The sequence below is a fragment of the Plodia interpunctella genome, chromosome 2 (genome assembly GCF_027563975.2).
Source record: "Plodia interpunctella isolate USDA-ARS_2022_Savannah chromosome 2, ilPloInte3.2, whole genome shotgun sequence".
In the NCBI taxonomy this organism is placed as follows: domain Eukaryota; kingdom Metazoa; phylum Arthropoda; class Insecta; order Lepidoptera; family Pyralidae; genus Plodia; species Plodia interpunctella.
In genome coordinates, this window is record NC_071295.1 from 6,661,908 (window position 1) to 6,681,511 (window position 19,604).

Below are 19,604 nucleotides of genomic sequence, written 5' to 3' on the forward strand. Positions count from 1 at the left end.
CGATAATATCGATATTTGCGCTATAACGATGCAATAATATCTATATCATATCTTAAGAAAAAAATTAACCACGACCTTAGAACCTTATTATAGGTATATATTATGGCTGTATGGGCTTTCACTTTGACAAGCCTTTCCTTGTATATAAACAAAAAACATCCTGGATTGTTTCTATATTCTTTCTTTTTTCTTCTTGCGGCGTAGTCTTGTGGACAATAACAAATTAGGTGTGAAAATATAATAATATTTTCGATCACTGCATATTATTTTAAATTAAGATAGTTACTTCCAAAGAGAAGGAAGTATTGCTGTATGTTATGTAAAAAACAAATGAGAAGCACTTATTCAGTGAACTGCATATTTGTTATATAAATTTGATATTATCAATACTATCCACTAAATTCATTGATATTATAAACTATCAATTAATTACAACAACCTTGCATCCCTAGTCTCATTGTTGTATGAAATTCTGTTATTTTATTTTGGGTGTTGTGTGTCACTAGCAAGAAATTTTTATGAATTATTTAGTTTCTAGCTTCTCTGCATAATATGTGGGTCTAGGACACTAGTATTTTATTTTTAAATACTATAAATTAAAAATAATCTATACTTATGAATATTATCATCAAATTAATCAATACATTAATTATTATTATGTAAAAATTAAATTGTTTTACCTGTGATATCTGTTGAATAAAACTGCACTTGTTAATCTCCCACTTAAAACTTTTATTATAGATATTTTGTTATATGTATTATCACAAATCCTGGTAGACTTTAAAAACACAATCACGCAACTGACAATTCTTACTGTATTTCCTTGATTATTGATTTCTCATATAAACATAATTTACACAATAAAACACAATCTGCGACTTGACTTAGGTATAAACTCTTACATCGCACTCACAATACACAATTAAGTTTATTGCATATTATTTGGATGGCTTTTTAATTATCTAAACCGCCCTTGTCTTCAGACATCATTAATCTCATGAAATTATATACAAAGTTGACTAACATTACTTTACAATACATGTTTTTGTTTAGACTGACACAGCTCTTGCATGCATCTTTTGTTTATGATGAACAAAATCAAGCATTTCATGATTGTCCTTCGCACTATGAATGCTTCCCAACAAGGATACTTTGCTCATTTATATGATAATGGTTACTGCGGGAGTATCTACCAGTACTAAAGTATGAAAATATAAGATAAAGCACCTCGATTGGACAATGGTATGTATCAAAGATATTAACAACATGATATGACGCGCAACACGGCCGCCGAGGTTCCATCGGCCGGGGCCGGCGCGTCGCCGCAGACCTCCCCACTGGAGGCGACCGGCCGTCGAGCCGAGACGGACGGAATCCCGCCTCGCCCTTGCAGTCTTACGAGAAATAAATGCCACATTACACTCTAAATATTAAAGCACTGTACAACAACAATAAGGTTTCTTTTCCTTTTCAGGACTAACGTTCATTTCGCGCACTATTTCTGCAAACATTTCATTGACATTAGTGCGGCTTTTGGCAGAGGCCTCCACAAACGGGCAGCCCCACATCTGCGCCAGCGCCGCGCCCTCCGCCGCTGACACTTCGCGTTGGTGATCTAAGTCCGCTTTGTTGCCTACTAGGAGGATGGGCACGCGTTCTGATCCTTTTACACGTGTTATCAATTCCTTCATAGGCTTGATGTCTTGAAACGTCTGGTGATTCGTTAATGAATATACTACAACGAAACCTTGGCCATTTTTTATGTACAAATCTCGCATCGAAGCAAATTGCTCCGTACCTGCAGTATCCAATATTTCTAAAACACATGGTGAATTGTCCACTTCTATTTCTTTTCTATAAAAATCCTCTATCGTTGGGTCATATTTCTCCATGAAACATCCGGACACAAATTGCACAGTCAAAGCACTCTTCCCGACCCCACCCGAACCCAGGACAACCACTTTAAATTCGCGCATTATTATGTTTGTTCTTCACACTAGCCAGTCTTCCTCACGACGTTTTAAACGTATACTCACTGCGTGCTATAAAAATGTCATTGCTATGTCGGTTTATGACTCACTCGGATGTGATCACTGAGCAACGTCCACATACACCAATCTAATTGATAAACAGCGACGCCATTTTAGATGATTAGATGGCAAAACAATTCCGATTGCATCGCGGTCGCGGTGCTAGTCACTTTAAACTACAAACACGGAAGCAAACATTTACTAAACTGACTTGCTCCCTGCTGATGTCGGTCGGTAGCAGCAGCAGGTTGGTCAATGCACTTTATTGCAATGGTTTGATTTGATTGGTGAATGACTGCCGGATGTCAGTATTGCCATTAAAGAGTCTTAATTTACCCTAAGAATTATTAAATATATAGAAAGACAAAGAAAAATAATGAACAAAATGTACCTAGTCAAAGATTAGACTCATCCCGTTTTTTTTATTAAAACGTTCAAACACACTTTAAGCTAAAAAATGTTTTATCACTGTCGTCTAGTATACTTGATAAAATTTGACATTAACAGAATGAGACTTAGCGCAGATGGCACTACTGGTACAATTAGGGTTAAACAAACATTGCCAGTGGAGGCAAAAAGGGCCAATTGAAGATCAAAAAATGTTAGTCGTAAGACTAAAATACCTTCTTCGCAATCGTGGTGCGAGTTTAAAAGAAAGGGATTTAGTGGATTGTTGAATAGGCTTCAGAACACAAAGTATTAAATATAAGACGAATTTGCTAAGTGATTCAAGTCTATGTAAAATACAGTACCTTTAAAATTATTGAATACTATTGATATCACATTTGATATCGCTCTAGGTACTTACTTACTTATGGGATTGGGATATGTATATAATATTTGACCTCCACTTCTTCAACATAATCAATTAACCACTTCCACCCAAAAACTATTCAAATCAAAAATATAAACACAAAAAACCGTCTAGAGGGTTAACTTCATATACGGCGACACATATTATTAGATTTTTAGTTTCATGTTTAGCATCTCTTTGTCTCCTTTGAGTACACTTTTAAGACTTCAGTTTTAGACCATGAGTAAACTGAAGGGCGGTTAACTGGTCCTGAAAATAATAATACCATTTTAGATTATGTTCTGCATTATTTGGTCAACTGTGGTGATAAACTGATATAATTGATACAATTTATATGATCATAAAAGCTTGTCGCGAGGTTTACTTGTGTAAATAAACTAGTATCTATATAAATAATTAGTACTTTTCTTTTCTTTTTGGAGCATTTATATAAAAGCTTTTTTTAAAGCTTTTTTATAATTTTCAATTGTTGAAATACCAAAATTGAATTTACCGAATTATAAGTATTAATCATTAGTACGGCAACATTTTACCGGAATTTACATCTGATACCAACATTAAGATATATTTTAAAAATCCATAGACAGACCTATACCTATACCATGGATTTAGTAAGTAGGTAGGTGTACTTCGTACAACGGAGTAGGTACCTACCTACTTTTCTTCACTTGCTTGACTGTAGCTCTTCATGGGTCCGACGACCGATGACTATAGAAAAAAAAAAACTCATCACTACCTACATATTTCATTTCGTCTCTTCTATTTAAAAAATTAAAATGTCATTTTTGAATTTTGTTTTTTGTTGGTGTCAGTCAGGTGTCTGTCAGTACTGTCAGTCAATGTATATAATACCTAGCTGTTTTCCATTTTCGGTTTCTGCTTCGGCGATGTTCAATCTTGTCCATATTATCTACCTAGGTACTTATTAAGTAAATACAAATAGTATTTCCTACATTTGTTTTTATATAGAGGTAGAAGAGATGTCATTAAAAATCTAGTCAAATAGAAATCTACGCAGTCGATTACTTGGACGGTCGGTACTTGGAGAACTGAAAAGGTAATATCTGCTACAAGCTTTACAATTCTGTTGTGGAGATTGCTCTAAACCAAAGTGCCTCAGCTCAAACACTACATCCGTGTCATCTCTGTGCACTATTCTTGTCCTGGCATTCATTGTATTCCAATTCTATTCTTAGTTCTCTATTCATAATGGATCTATGGTAGGTAATTGGTGTATCATACGAGAACTTATAATAAAATTTAGGAAATGCCCAAGTTCTGTCACAAATGTTCTTTTATCTTATGAAAGTTTAGATGCGTATACTTCATTCTATTATCATATTTCCATATATTTTGTAACTTTTAAAATTTCATAGGTTGTGCTTGTAACTTGTAACCTCTGAACTTGTTTGACAAAGATAAAGGATCTTTGTTGATAACAGTACTCAAGTTGTGTGAGCATCATCAAGGACCTACAGCTGCTCATTATATTACACTAAATAACATGAAATGTACAGTGTACTTATATGATGAACTATAATATTTAATATATTTTTAAATATAATAATATATTTTTTGAATGATTGACCCTTGTAACCAGAGATAAAGTTCTATGTTATATCTATGATCTCTACTTTTTATTCACAAGGTCAATTTGAAGTACCTATGAATGTGCACAATGATAATTATTTTTTATTTTGGTATCACTGCCTAAAGCCCAGTGAGTGTTTGATGATACATTAATGAGGAACTAAACTTTTTTCTGTTTTTGGATTGTTATGATTGTAATTTTAACTATATGTGAAAACAACCTCAGTAAATAAAATCAAAATTATCAAAACCAATTTTTTCACACAATTGCCACAGGAAATCAAGATGTCACACAAACCATATAGCCCAAATTTTCCACAAAGCCAAGGCTATGCTCCTCCTCAAGAGGGTGGAAAAGAAGAGAGCTACCCATTAAATCCACAAGGGGGTTATCCTGGACCTCCACCAGTTGCTCAGCTGGGTATGCAGCCAGGATTCCAACCTGGATTTCAGCCCGGGTTCCAACCAGGCTTCCAACCAGGATTTGCACCGGGTTACCCACAGCCACAGGGATATCCTCACCCACAACAAGGATATCCAGCCCCTGTAGTACAACAACCCGCTGCAGCTGCAGGTAATTGTGAAGACTAACCATAAATCTTGAATTTAACATCTTCAATATTGCCTTATGGCACCTTCCTAGATTTCTATCATGGAAGCAAATAACGATTAATACTAAGGTTGTGTTACTCTATAGCCTCATGACTGGGTGCCATTACACTAAAATAATATTGTCAATAGCTATTTTGTATTTTAACTTTCATAAGCAGTAAGAAGTTAGTGTTTATTAAAAAATACTAAAACTACCAAGTGCTACCAAGTAAATAAATACACTGAAAATAAACTGAAAATGTTTGGTAGCCCCTGATTTAAGGGTGCATAAGTAGTTTAGGGTGGTCAAAAATGATCAGTTGCAGCAAAGTTTTCATACACCTTGATGCTATTTATATATAATTGGAGATTACAAAACTATTACTGAAAATTGGGAATGGCCTACTGAAATTGTCTAGCCAAATCTCACTGCACCTATTAGTTGAATTCATAGTTCATTATTCATTAGAATTGTATAATTTTCACAATTGTCTACTCTATCCTTATCACTATAATACTAGAGTATAACATTTTATGCAACTACTATATATACAGGTACTTAGGTATATTTGCATTTGATATCATTTGTTTGTCCTGACTTCTTCAGTGAGATAAGGATGTTTACATACCTATACAACTTGCAAATGCTATAAGACTTGATGTATAATAGGGCTATCATTTTATAATATTGTTTTCATCTATTTTGCTCTAGATGAAAACTATAATTTGATAGAAGATAAGACAAAGAAAAAGAGTGTATTCTCCATCCTAAATAATCACACTGATAAATTTTCGAATATGTTTAGCCTGAAATTGTAAGTAATCATTGTATGTATACCTATGTGTCTTGCTACATTATTTTAATTCTAAATAAACCAATAATACATGTTTTTCCGAGTCCAATTAGCATATAAGTAAATAGGTATAATATTTTCCTCATAGATTGGTTTACCCAGAGCATTGGAATAAATAATATATGAACATACTGTATAAATAGATGAATGTATTATAGTTTTCCATGTATACCTTAAATTTATTAATTCTATAATTCATATACTATCCACCATTCTTGAGAAAGGTATGATGTTTCACTGCATGCATTAAATAAAAACTGTTTCAAAGCCATTTAAAAAACTAATTCATTGCATTGTCTTATTCCTTTGATTTAACTTTCATGATCTTTGCTAAGATAATTAGAAACTCTTTGCTCTCAGCCCTATTCACAAGTTTGTAGATAGTGATAAATGGTATATAATACTTGACAATTATTAATTCGTCTGTTTTCACCGAGTGTGGTCAAAGCTATATAATTATTTATAGTAGAAGATGTGGGAAACTGTGACGGGAAATAATTTCGAAATATTTGACAAAGAAGTCAAGAAATATAGAACCCCGAAGTGGTTAAAATTTAAACTTTATGTATCGAAAAAGTGTACCCATATTTGCTCACAAGATAGGAATGTTTATTTTAACACATTGAGCGTGGCGAGCGCAAAAAGAACAATTCACCGTATTTGTAAACAGTTATCTAAATCTCGATACGATGGTTACGAAAAATTTATATCAGACGAAGAGAAAAGGTTGAATTTATTTACTATTGATTCTTATATGGTGGAGGGTGTATAGCAATACTTTATTTATATCATATTTCGTATCTAATAAAAAGAAATGTCACATATATGTTTTACATTATTACTTTAATACACATTTGTAAATCATCATCACATCATAATTGTTGCTGTGTAATGTAAGTACATTTTTACTTATAATTAATAAGGAAGCATAATGACAAATTATAAATTATATAATAACTAGTTTACGTATACGTGGCAATATGTAATATATATGTATCGTATGTAGTAGTAAAATAATATTTCATATATACATACATATGTAGTGATATGTATGAAATTATATTTTTTTGAACAGACATGTAAAACGGATATTTAAAAATGGCTTGTGCTTTGTGAACTAAATAACTAGTATTTAAACTACTTTACTGCTTTCTCTGTATGTGTTTTCTTCGTGCAATAAAAAGTTTACAAACTAATATGCCATGTTTCCTCACGATGTTTTACTTCACCGGATGCACGTGGTGTCCTATGAAAACTAGTATTAAGTCATTGGCATATGTAACACGAGTACTTAGGATTGGGTACTAAGGACTACCTAATACTTACTTATTTAGGCTTTTTGAATAAATCGTCGTGGTATAAAATTATTTTTTTGAAAAAAAATTTTTTTGCTATAGCATTTACAAATTTTCAATCACCATAACAATACTTTCCCTGCGCCCTCGTCTGACGCCGCATTTATTTTCACAAATATTAATCTATACCTAATGTACCGTGCTATTAATCTCACGACACGAGCTTGTTGTGAGTCATTGAGTGTTGTCCAAATTATATAAGCTGAGGTCTATTTCATTTCTACTGCCCCACTGCCTACAACAAAAAGGTCTATCGGTCCCTCTTCTCAAATCCTCCAATACAAAAAAAAATATTTTATAATATGTTTCAGGTGGCTGGATGACTATTCCTCAAGGCCTCAGCAACTGTCCTCGCGGTTTGGAATACCTGTCTATGATTGACCGTCTCCTGATCCATCAGAAAGTGGAGTTGTTAGAAGCATTTGTTGGCTTTGAGACAAACAACAAGTACATGATCATGAACAGTGTTGGCCAAAACGTGTACTATGCCGTGGAAGACAACGATTGCTGTACTAGGAACTGCTGCGGGCCCAGTCGTCCGTTTGATATGAGAGTTTTTGATAACTTTCAAAACGAGGTAATATATCACTACATACCAACAACTCATAGATACATGCGAAAATTTGTGAAGTTGAAGGGATGTAATGTTTGTATGTAGAGTAACAACTTTAAATTTTGGTACATACACAGCATGTCATTTAGCATAAAGTACTTTTTATCCCAAAATTCTGTCTGACTGAGGCTGTCGAAGGTGAAGTGATGACATTCTCATTGAGTTTGTTCTAGTCTAAGGGTTACGCGCATGATGGACTAAAACACAAACCAAAGCTTTGGCATTTATACATTACCATGACCAGGATAACCTTAACTATCCCAATATAATACGTTTTTCCCAACAGCCCATTTAAGCATTTATTCAGAAGACCTTTACAGGCAAAGTGCCTGTTCACGTCAAATTGTTGCACACCATTTTGTTTTTTTATATAATTTTCATTGTGTGGTTGAGTTTTGGTGCAAGGCTGGAAGAGAAGTTCTTTGTTATATTTTCAGGTAATACACCTTCACCGCCCGTTAGCCTGCGATAGCTGCCTGTGCCCTTGCTGGCTTCAAAGCATAGAGGTTACCGCGCCGCCCGGCACGGTTATCGGGTCTATAGAACAGGACTGGTCTATTTGCAAGCCATGCTTCTCAGTCAAGAACGCTGCTGGAGATGCAGTACTGAAGATAAAAGGGCCGTGTTGCACTTTTTCAATGTGTGGAGATGTCGAGTTTCATGTGAGTATATGTATTGATCCAACAGTAAAGTTCAGACACGCGCACACTCCCAGCAAAATGTATGAAACAAACGTGATTTACTCTTCCATTTACCGTCACTTTAGAAATACATTTAGTTACTCTCTTTTCTGTATCATTCTCAAACCATCTCAACATTATTATCATGACCATGAATATACATAAATTAAAACAGTAAAAAAAGTTTGTCTATTTATGTATAGACATTAAAGATATTTACAAAAAAATAATTTAGAGCAATGAAGAAACAGTAATATAATGTCTGTCGGGAACTACTGGACGGATTTTAACTTTTTGTTGTTTAGCTATGAAGCCGGTGCAACATATGGGCACTAAGTAACAAACATCCTCACGTTCGTATTTATAATTTACTGGAGTCATAGCGTCCACGCGAAGTTGCGGGAATCAGCTATTTTAATATAAATTTATTACTTAATCCTACTAATATTATAATTGTGAGGATGTATGGTTTACGCAAAATTAACGGATTGTTGTGAAATTTGGTACACAGGTAATATTTGGTACCTGGAATAATACAGGGTACATTTTATCCCGAAATTCCCGGGCCGCTTCTCTTTAATATAATTATCATAAAGCGTAATCTCCTCCAGACAACCCTTAAATAAATGAGATTAAAAATAGATTTACTTTTGTTCTACATATTTTCAGGTGTACTCGCAAGATGGTGAGACGAAAGTGGGCAAGATTACTAAGCAGTGGTCAGGATTGGTGCGCGAAGCATTCACGGATGCCGACAAATTTGGCATAACGTTCCCGATGGATTTGGACGTCAAAATAAAGGCCGTGCTTCTTGGGGCGTGCTTTTTAATTGTGAGTTTTATCATTACAATCGAGGCTGCTCGCCGCGCATTTTCGTTTCGTTGTAGATATTGTTTCACGTATATTCTATTACATTTTCAGGACTTTATGTTCTTCGAAAAAGCTGGCAACACAGAGAGGGACCGTCCGGGACTTCTATAAATGACTTCGATTTTGTAACGTACCTTAAATACGTAACTTTTTACTATTGAATGTTATGAAGGAATAATAATTCTCAACACAGAGATTTAGCAACCTAAAAATGCTGTTTTGAGGTATATAATTTTAAATTAATTTAATTCACATGCCCAGAACTAAGTTGAGTTAGAATATATTCATTCATGTACTTAATACTCAACGAGCTTCGCTTTTTGTGCCTTGAAATGTTATGGTAAGAAATATGTTTTTGTTTATTAAGAAATCTTCCATGGATTTATGTTTTTTTAAAGAATCTCTAACCAACTTGCTTGTGGCAAATAAATATTTAACTTTTTATATTGTAAGCACAATTTTTCGAAATATTTACCACTTTTTTTATGAGTAATGTTTATTTTAATAATCTAGTGAATTGTTATGACCTGTGGTTATGACATTGGATTTATATATTGTGAGTTGCTCTAAAAGCGTTGATGTGGCCAATGCAAAAAATGACTGATGAGATACATTGCTGTGCTGTTATTACAAAAGTTACCATCTGCCAGCTTTACTGATGTGCATTATGTATTGAAAATTAACAAGCCTACAATAATCAGTTCCTGAAATTGCATTTGTAATGTTGATAATTAAGAATTGTATTTTATGCATTAGATCTTTTTAATTTTGTTATTAGTCTACATATTTATATAATAATATATGTAAAAATGTTGGATCTCTTCAAAATATCTAAATATTACATATTTTTTGGGATATTAATTATTTTTATTATTCATATTAATTTACTTAGTGAGACATCTGTCAACCTATAACTGTAACGAGAATACAACGCACGAACTCGAATACTTTCCTTGTCACACATATACCTGTCCTGCTCGACGCACAATGATGACGTCTTAAGTTTGCACACGGCACCCATCCACGGACCACCTTTATAAGCCGTATGCGCCACTCCAAGCTCACTTAGCTAGCAGCAGCCGCCACTGATACGATAACCTTTATGTGTACCTATGTCTATGACGATACCTTTATGTCTTTCAGTAGCGGTTAGTCTGGGTCCCAGAGAGCGATAGCTTTTACGTAGTCATCTCTGTAAAACCCTAGGGAAGGTAAGGAATGTGATAGCCCTTATGAAGTCCATTCCGAAACCTTCAATTAGGAATTCACTTTAGGCGCGTCGAGCAGCAGGACAGGTATATGTGTGACAAGGAAAGTATTCGAGTTTGTGCGTTGTGTTGTTATTCTCGTTACATAACTATATTAAGTCCTAAGCCATTTTAAAACATTCATTCATTTTATTGTCCACAAAAGAAAAGCAGTAGTTTTACATCATAATTTATCGACTAATATTACATATACTGAGGAAAGTTGAGGAGAATTTGAATATACCTCATGTTATGGATTTGTACTGGAGTAAATATAAATATTGTAAGTCTCATGAGTGTTTGTTTTAATTAAAATGCCTTTTAGTACCAAATCAATTATCATTAAGTTAATTTTACATTACAAACTACAAAGAAACAAATAAATGTAACCTTAATTCTTTTTCGGCCGACAAAATGCAGATTTTTGAGTGCAAACAGACACATCAGCTTGTCTCAATGAGAGATCAGCAAAACTTTCTTCATGTTTTGACATGAATATTCGCTTTGCTATATTCATTTCCCTGTGGTCATGTTTCATCACTAATGGTCTTGGTAAAGATGATGTTATCTTTTTAGCCCATTGACTTTGTGGCAGTTTTTCTGCATCAGGAATGTCTATCTGTAAATAAATCAGTATGTATAAAAGTGCTAAGCAGTTGAAAATAAACATGCAGAAATACTTCTTTTCAGTATGCATTTTGTATCTTCTATTACTTAAGAATTTCTCTGTTCAATTTATTAAATACTAGCTGATGCCCGCGACTTCGTTCGCGTGACCGAACAAATTTTGGTAAGGAGTCAAAATTATTAAAGAAATTTAACTGTCACTGTGCTCATCAGACTGAAAAAATATATTTCATATAATTTAGCTGGACCATTATGACTCTTCTTCAGGTGTTCCAGATCTTCGACTTTTATACCTCAACAGAAAATGCTCATCAGGCTGAACAATTTTTCTTTAGTTTAGCTGGAACATCATGGGTCTGCATCAGGTATTTCAGATTTTCGATTTTCATACCTCAACAGAAAATGGTCATCAAACTGAACAACTTTTGTTTAATCATTATTTCTATATTTCCTATAGTTTAGCTGTAAGTACCATGTTTTCCAGTTTTCAAAATCATTTATACCCTATATGTTGCCCAGGCTTAATAGCTATATAACAAAAACAGTTTTATTCAAATCCATCTAGTAGTTCTGAAGATTAGCGTGTACAAACAGACAGTTTTTTTTTTCTAATTCTTACTCTGTCGATACAAGTCCTAATTTTGTATTTACATAAATTTATTCAATGTAAAAAAATATTTTTTCTACTGTGTTATTATATATTTATTGAAATAACGGTCGCCCGAGAATTCTTTCGCGTTTTATTTTCGTAAAGTTTACTCCTGAATGTCTAGTCTATCCCTTGCTGTACAATACTGTTTGATGAAATTTATTTCATCAAAAATTACCTATTGTTTGAGTTTACTTATTCATTACAAACAAAAATACAAGTTTTTCTTTTCATACAAGCTAATACTTACAACTTCAGTTTTCTTTGCACTTTTATAAGCCACTGTAGGAAGTTTCACATTTTCCTTATTGCTTAATTTGCTCTGGTTACTCTTTACAAATTTGGGTATTGCAGAGTGTCCTGGCAATGGTTTGGTTGGCCGTACTTCCTTGATTAAAGGTACAACAGGACAATTATTTATATAAGATGCAACAGGACTAGCTACATTCTTGTAAATATTTGATTTCGTCATTTGTTTCTTGACTGAACTATGAGGTGTCTTCCTAGTAGATATTGGAATATGTGGAGTTTTGAAAACTGGAGTATTCATATTCGAACATGGAGTTGCAAAATTATCAGTCCTATTACATTTAAAATCAACTTTGGATGGTGTAGAATATGGTGTAATGTTTTCTTTGTCACTGTCCTTAGCTTTTATAGGAGTATGGGGAATCATCTCTTTTGATACTCCACAATCAATTTCAGTGTTTGAACACAATTTTTCTTTAGAATGTTTGCAGTTATTTATTTCATGATTTGGATTTTCATAATTCTGAGTTGGCCCATTTTTTAGGATATAGTCAATAACATCTAAAGTATTATCCAAAACCACACTGCTGTTTTCTTGGGTAGAAACACACAAGTCAGTTACCATTTTCTCAATTTGCAAGAAACTGTCATCTGAAGCTTTATTATCACTGGGGCTTTGAGCAGAAAGTGGAGAGAGTACTGGATTAGAATAAGCTTTAAACTTTGTAGATGTTGCACTTATTTTTGAATCCTTGTGCAAAATATCAGGTGCAGAATGAGTTTCTATAATTTTTAGACTTCTATCCATTTCTCTATCAGCAGGTTGGGGAAACCTAAAAATAAATTTCATTATCTTTAAATTTTCTGAAAAGAACATTATTTTGTATATATTTTTTGGGTAACTACCAATCTCGAAAGTTTCAAAATGGAACTCTTATATATCACAAGGAAATTAATACCTATAGAATACTTCCTGTTGACTGAAAATCTGAATGTGTACTACAAACTGTGAAAGTGATGAAGGTAGCATGAGGTCTTAGCCACACATAGGTACACAAGGTATAGTATTGGCAATAGATAGAACAGGTCATATTGGAGCTTGCACTGCTATATATTAGTATCTCTTTGATTTGTGACCTGACCTCTCTATTGTGAGATATATACATAGTGCTACCTTTCACCGCGCAGGAACGAGATGAAAGAGTCTGGCCACAGATGAAAAAGATACCTATAGATATGTATAAAGCATTTAAAAGATCTTATTAGCGCGGGCTCCTGTATTACCTATAGCTTCATGGAATCAGCCGCTACTTTGCCGCGCGCGCAGCATACCGCAACTTGGTACGCTGGGCAATCGCTCACTGCTTCGGGTGGCGGTACAAAGCGGTAGCAGCAAACTCCAAGCTAAGCAAGTAGGCCTACAACCGTTTCATCTAAATCTATGCAAAGTTAATAATACAAGGTACCTATATGGTTCAGATATAAATGAACTTACTTGTCTTGTTGTTTATTCCACAATACACGTTTCTTAATTTCTTTGAGTGATAGTTTCCCAATAAATATCTCGTCATCACTTAATTGCTCCTCGGAATAAACGTCCATTTTAAAAAACTTTGCAGTGTTCTATTTCGTTGCCACTATATTTTAAATTACTTGTTAAATTTGCAAGCTTTATATTATAAAATATTTAATTAGATGCATGTAATCTGTAAATAAACAATATAAACCGGAGCCGAATTTACTGTTTAATTTTAACGGAAATCCGGCAATAACAACAAAAAAACATCGATGACGATGACAGTGACAACTAATTTTTTTTAATTGCCATTGGCATAGATCAGTTGGTATATTATATTCGGATTTTAAAAAACTGGCTACATAGTTTTTATGACTTCTTCTTTTAATGTTGGAAGTGATGCTATGGTGCATACAAAGACCAAGGAAACTCGAAAAAGTGATGAGTATTGTGTAACCGAATGAGATTTTCATACAACTTTCCCGCCCAATCCGACTAATCTCATACGAAGTGATAGATTGGCCAGGTCATGGACGTAGTAGGTACTCCGTGAAGTATTTACTAAATCCATGGGCCAGGCAGGGAAATGAGAAATATGACGTGGTCTAAGGCTTTTTCTGTGTACAGCATGGATTTAGTACGTTCTTCGTAGAACGTACCTACTAATTCCATATGTACAGTTGCATATTACTTGTTGTGAGCGTAAAGTTGGAGAGAAAAAATTTCCCGTATTTCTGTCCTATATTATAGTATATTATTATATTTAAAATGTAAGTACATCTTAATTAATCATAAATATTTAAAAAAAACGATGGTTCTTCAATTTCTGACGTCAATATGGAGGGTACTCCAGTACTTATAAATCCATGGGAGGAACTAAACTACTGAAAGACTGCTTCATAAAATGTTTTATCTGTACAGTATGAATATAATAGTATGATTTACAATGGAGGGATCTCTATGCATGTGGATATGCATAGGGCATATTACGGAAAGTTCAGCACAGATGGCGCTACTGGTAAAACTAAGGTACACAAACATTGCCAATAGGTGCAAAAAGTGCCAATTTTCAATATTGTTTTAGGTTATGTTACTGTTATTATTTGGTCAGCTGTGGTCATAAACTGATATAAATTTGATTTTGACTGAAGATCTTACCTGTATGAAGTCCATATTTAGTCTTCACGTGTGAAGTTTTCCGAGCTTCTTTTCGACAATTTACTGGCTCGAAAATTTTACAGCGTTTTTCAAATCTTATTGAAAATGATTTTTCCCAATATTTCGACACCCGAATATGCTACATTCTTGTATATTTTCACAAACGAATTATTAACAAAGTACACTAAAATAAACGTTTTAATCGACTTAGCTTGGCGTCAAAGCTTTTGTGTACCTAACATACAGTGCTGTACTCTGGCGGGATAAATGCGTCGTAATACACCTATGTAGAGGTACCAAAATGTTTACTAAATGTTGCGGAGTACACAGAATAGGACATAGGATAATACAGATTAGGACAGACATGAAAGCAAATAGTATAATAAAATTAGTAGGTACTCCGAACAACGAAGTACTTATTAAATCCATTTGGATTCAGAAAGATCCAAATGGATTTAGTAAGTACTTCGGTACTACGGGTAGGTAGTAGGTACATACCTACTATACTTTTATATAGGACAGAGATCCGGTAGTTGGTCCTTCCAACTTAACACAATATTTTTGTGGGAATTGTACTATTAATATAAAAGGATGTTATAAAAGTACAACGATCATTTTAATCTTTTGAGCAATTCACTAGCTTCTTTATTAGCACGATGATCGTCATTAGATTTTGCTGGATAACTTGCTGCCAGTTTTAAATAATATTTGGCTTGATCTTCTTTATTCAGCTTAAGATAGCAGGTTCCAAGTCTGAGTAGATTTAAACTATAAAATCGAGGTTGTGCTGTCTCAGCTCTCAAAAAGTATTCAAGTGCATCTTCATATGTTGAATATGGAGGTGTTGCAAATAATACTTCAGCAATTTTCCGTTGATGCCATGGCATTTCTGTTATTTGGAAACACCATTCTCCAAGCATGTGTAATGTTGTTGCGTCACTTGGGTTTAATGTTACAGCAAGCTGAATCAGAAAACAAAAAACAGTGTAACAGGTAAGTACCTTTTGTAAATCCAAGATATTAGCTATCTATATAACAATTTTCATAAGAATTGGCTGTATGAGTGTGAAGAACTAACAAACATACTTATGAACTTTCACCTTTATAATATTAGTGGGAAGTGGGATTAATCATATCAAAAATCACTAGACTCATCTTCCAGCCATAGAACATTCAATTTGCTATTACTTATGTCCATATGTACTTATATTACTAATACTTACGTCCATATGTTTCCGAACATTTTCCAACTGCTTTATTCTTTCTTTGATGCCCTCTTGTGCACTTTTTGCATCTAATAACAGAGCATACCACTTATGTACCTCATAGCGATCATAATTATTTTGAACTTGTTCTGACAAGATTTTATAAGCTTCCAATATGAGCAGCTTCCTGTATTCAATATCATATTTCATTTCTTTGGACATATTGTACATGACCCGAGATATGCGCCAGTAAATTTCAATATCCTTATCCTGAAAAATAAATAAACTGCACTATAAATTTTATGAGGTGCTTATTTCATTCTTATTCTTACATTTTAGAAAGACAACATACTTTCTATTAATATCATATATGTTGGTTATTGTTGATGTTTGTAACTCAATCTTGCAAAGTAAATTGACTGGATTAATCATGATTTCAATTTGGCATACATGTGAATATAACCTGGAATAGTCAGCACATAATGACCCCAATGATATAAAATTTAGTGTTAGTATACTACTGTACAATACAATGTTGTTAATTTAAATAATATATTTACATGCAATTAAAATTTTAACCAGTTACATTTTGAAATCACATATCATCCTGTTTGTCTGCAAAACAATTTGCTATTGTACTTATGAATTGAATAATGCTTACATTGCAAGATTTAAGAATTTGGTAGCATTCCTCAAAATGACCATTGTCAAATAATTTGTCTGCTGTTTCAATAATACTAGGGACCAAATTATCTTTTTTTTCAGCAATTTGCCCGCTCAGTGTTTTTGTTGGCCATAGAAATGCTAATCCAGATAATAAAATATTTTTTCGGTGAATCAACTGAAACTGAAAAATAAACATAATTTTTGGTAACCTATCATATTTATACTACTAGCTATTGCCTGCGGTTCTACCCGAGGCAATAAGTAGCATAGATGGAATAGTAACTAATCATAACTAAGCAAAGACAACAAATTTAAGTCGAATTTCATTGAAAACACATTACTTACTTGTGAAAACACTCCGAAATTTCGCGAATACAAATGCCGACAGTCCCTAATTAATTGTAACAAATTTAAGGAAGATCTAAATCTACTCATTTTTATTTAACTGCAAGAAGTTCACTTATAAACTACAAAAGTATCTAGCTTTCTCATATGAGTGGTTTGTTTGAACTTTATTTTTATTATACTAACTTTACATATAAGATTTACCTAACGTAAGTACAGTAGAAAAAAAAAAATTAAAAACAGTAACTAGGTAGGTAGCAATCCCTGAGAATAGAAAGTATTATTTTTGTGTTTATCAGTCACAACTTTTTACGCTATTTATGTAATTATAATAATTGCAACTTAAAACTACTACTCATTTAATATATTAAAATAAAGGTATCATATATCAATCCTTTAATTTTTGCTAGTAATTAATTACTTCTAGTTGACTCGTCACAAACAAACAAAATAGAAGAATAGATGTCAAACAAAAGTGTCAAACTCAAATCAAAACAGCCAATCAGTGCTGCCAACTGCTAGTTGTATAAGCCGCGCGCGGGGCCGACGACGGGGCCTTCTAAATATATGCGCCAGGCAAGGATTTAGTAAATACTTCACGGAACTATTTAATCCTGTTACCTATTCACAAATAAGATAAATCATACTTTATGCTGAAGTGCTTTGTTAGTATTTCTAATAATGGCAAATATCATAACTTGCGATCAAATCGATCAACTTTCGATGTTATTAAAACATAGGTATTATAGATTTTAGTGAGTACTTCGTACTAATTCCATCGCTGGTACTTTTTTATGAATAATAAACACTAGAACAGTTTTTACATAGGTCAACAATGCGAATTTTCAACTTTATTATATTTCAATAATGGCAACTTTATTCAAAAATCAATCAATTTCTACCCGGTACCTACAAGACAAGGGCGGATAGAACTGTTGACAGTTTGGTGAAGTGATTAAATTTGTGTTTCAAAGACATGTTTTTGGTTTAACTAACGTTTCAGTGATTTATGAAAATGCAGAGATCAGGTAATATAGAGATATACATTAGTAATTGCCAATATACACGTTACGAGGAACTTCGCGCCAACCAACACTCACTCAGTTTCTTGAACTTGGTGTTATTATTGTGTTGAATCTGCAATCTTATCATATTTATCTGGCCATATCTAAATAATAATTAATTTATTTACAAGTAATAATAGCAATTTCATTTATTTCATACTCTATATAGTCAAGCTTACCGGATGATTCCGGGTCTTGTACGATAAATAACCTTGGAAGTACATTTTTCAGTCAGCGTACCTTTATTACTCTGCGGTAAAGTTGATTGTATTTGAAATCACTAAATATCTATATTGGTATTACTGAACAGGGCTCGGATACCGGTATATTTTTCGACTCTTATGTTCCCAAAGAAAGATATTTATACCTTTTTTGTTTATTAAAATATAACATCATATAGAAGACTAAATAGTCGTAAGAGATGTTAACTAACTAAACAAACCACAGATTCATACATGTCGTTTCGCCTTATGCTGATGTCTCATCCATTTCTAACTTAAAAATATATGCCCATAACTGTAGTGACCCTACAACTAACATGTGACAGCCCGGTAATTACTATTACTGACAAAATTAAATATCTAGGTATTGTATTGACATAGGAGGCATAGCAAAAACAGCATTATGAACCATAGAAAGGGCACAGCGAGCCATCCTTAAGGTTTCCACTTTCCGTCCTTTCCTATTCTCTACTGACCTACTGTATAAATCTTGTAAAGTACTAACAGTTAGGCAATTATTCATATTAAGCACAATCCTCAAACAGCATGCCGCACTGCCATTCAGCACTAAATTTAATAACAAAAGACTTATTAAGTTTTTATCCTCTCACAATTTTCTTAATGGTTTACTGCACAGATGGGGTTCTTTTTTATTAAATGCTACAAGATCTCCATGACGACAATAAAGCTTGTGTCAAAAATGTAATTTGTGTATAAATTCACTTAAACACTGAGTAATGAGTGTTCAGGTCTTACACTTCTACTTGACGATTTATGAATGTTGTAATAAGAAACAATTTTAGTTATTTTTCCTCATAACTCTCCACCTAGGGTTATTTTTCGTTATCTGTATTGAAATTGATAGTCATAAGCAGCAGTAAAGAAATTAAGAGCAAAATATTTGTGTAAAGGGTGTTAGATGATTTTGCCTAACTTTTCTGATTTGACCTCAACAAAAGCAAAAGTGTGTGAAATGTTTTTTAAATATTTATTCTGCTAAAAAATACGTGGACAAGGGGTGTCATTCTGAATTACGACAATTAATTTGGCAAAACCCACCAGTCTACACATGATAGATTATACAGGTGAAAGAAGTTGTGAAACTATCAAACTCATCCAGTCAACGCGATTTTGCGAAGCCTAGGTGCGGGAAGCCATATCACACTTGACAGAGGTTTTATCATATACATATATAAAACAGTAGAAAAAAAATCCTGTACATTGAATAAATTTACATAAAAATAAAATTAGCTGATAGAG

General features: G+C 33.4%; 4 protein-coding genes across 6 annotated transcripts; 1 reads left to right on the plus strand and 3 right to left on the minus strand.

Annotated features, from left to right (window-relative positions):
* Window positions 1–708: 708 nt before the first annotated feature.
* Rap2l (Ras-associated protein 2-like) lies at window positions 709–2,312 on the minus strand. Its single transcript, XM_053761637.2, has one exon. It carries the CDS (start codon window positions 1,974–1,976, stop codon window positions 1,431–1,433), a length of 546 nt encoding a protein of 181 aa, XP_053617612.1. The 5' UTR covers window positions 1,977–2,312; the 3' UTR covers window positions 709–1,430.
* Window positions 2,313–3,668: 1,356 nt separating this feature from the next.
* Window positions 3,669–10,937, plus strand: scramb1 (scramblase 1). 2 transcript variants are annotated; one of them, XM_053756778.1, is made up of 6 exons: window positions 3,669–3,901; window positions 4,711–5,008; window positions 7,546–7,811; window positions 8,285–8,509; window positions 9,197–9,358; window positions 9,449–10,937. In XM_053756778.1, exons 2-6 carry the CDS (start codon window positions 4,720–4,722, stop codon window positions 9,506–9,508), a joined length of 1,002 nt encoding a protein of 333 aa, XP_053612753.1. In that variant the 5' UTR covers window positions 3,669–3,901; window positions 4,711–4,719; the 3' UTR covers window positions 9,509–10,937. The 2 variants fall into 2 exon arrangements, with proteins under 2 accessions (XP_053612753.1, XP_053612760.1); XM_053756785.2 differs by lacking the exons at window positions 3,669–3,901; window positions 4,711–5,008 and adding an exon at window positions 6,424–6,605.
* LOC128676581 (uncharacterized) lies at window positions 10,933–15,298 on the minus strand. Its single transcript, XM_053756766.1, has 3 exons — window positions 13,665–15,298; window positions 12,171–13,002; window positions 10,933–11,263 (listed from the first exon to the last, which is right to left on the minus strand). Exons 1-3 carry the CDS (start codon window positions 13,769–13,771, stop codon window positions 11,036–11,038), a joined length of 1,167 nt encoding a protein of 388 aa, XP_053612741.1. The 5' UTR covers window positions 13,772–15,298; the 3' UTR covers window positions 10,933–11,035.
* Window positions 15,299–15,437: 139 nt separating this feature from the next.
* LOC128676610 (regulator of microtubule dynamics protein 1-like) lies at window positions 15,438–17,519 on the minus strand. Of its 2 annotated transcripts, XM_053756806.2 has the most exons (4): window positions 17,060–17,519; window positions 16,710–16,895; window positions 16,067–16,318; window positions 15,438–15,805 (listed from the first exon to the last, which is right to left on the minus strand). In XM_053756806.2, the coding sequence occupies exons 1-4, from the start codon at window positions 17,147–17,149 to the stop codon at window positions 15,455–15,457; spliced, it is 879 nt and encodes a 292-aa protein (XP_053612781.1). In that variant the 5' UTR covers window positions 17,150–17,519; the 3' UTR covers window positions 15,438–15,454. The 2 variants fall into 2 exon arrangements, with proteins under 2 accessions (XP_053612781.1, XP_053612789.1); XM_053756814.2 differs by lacking the exon at window positions 16,710–16,895.
* Window positions 17,520–19,604: the final 2,085 nt, after the last annotated feature.

Bases quoted from the DNA above. Each gene is read 5' to 3' on its own strand.
- Rap2l (XM_053761637.2), bottom strand. From the start codon at position 1,976: ATGCGCGAATTTAAAGTGGTTGTCCTGGGTTCGGGTGGGGTCGGGAAG.
- scramb1 (XM_053756778.1), top strand. From the start codon at position 4,720: ATGTCACACAAACCATATAGCCCAAATTTTCCACAAAGCCAAGGCTAT. The intron at 8,510-9,196 runs GTGAGTATATGT...ACATATTTTCAG, and splicing joins GTGGAGATGTCGAGTTTCAT to GTGTACTCGCAAGATGGTGA. The intron at 9,359-9,448 runs GTGAGTTTTATC...TTACATTTTCAG, and splicing joins TTGGGGCGTGCTTTTTAATT to GACTTTATGTTCTTCGAAAA.
- LOC128676581 (XM_053756766.1), bottom strand. From the start codon at position 13,771: ATGGACGTTTATTCCGAGGAGCAATTAAGTGATGACGAGATATTTATT. The intron at 13,003-13,664 runs GTAAGTTCATTT...ATTTATTTTTAG, and splicing joins TGGAATAAACAACAAGACAA to GTTTCCCCAACCTGCTGATA. The intron at 11,264-12,170 runs GTAAGTATTAGC...ATTTATTTACAG, and splicing joins GTGCAAAGAAAACTGAAGTT to ATAGACATTCCTGATGCAGA.
- LOC128676610 (XM_053756806.2), bottom strand. From the start codon at position 17,149: ATGAGTAGATTTAGATCTTCCTTAAATTTGTTACAATTAATTAGGGAC. The intron at 16,896-17,059 runs GTAAGTAATGTG...TTTATTTTTCAG, and splicing joins ATTTCGGAGTGTTTTCACAA to TTTCAGTTGATTCACCGAAA. The intron at 16,319-16,709 runs GTAAGCATTATT...TTTATTTTTCAG, and splicing joins AAATTCTTAAATCTTGCAAT to GATAAGGATATTGAAATTTA.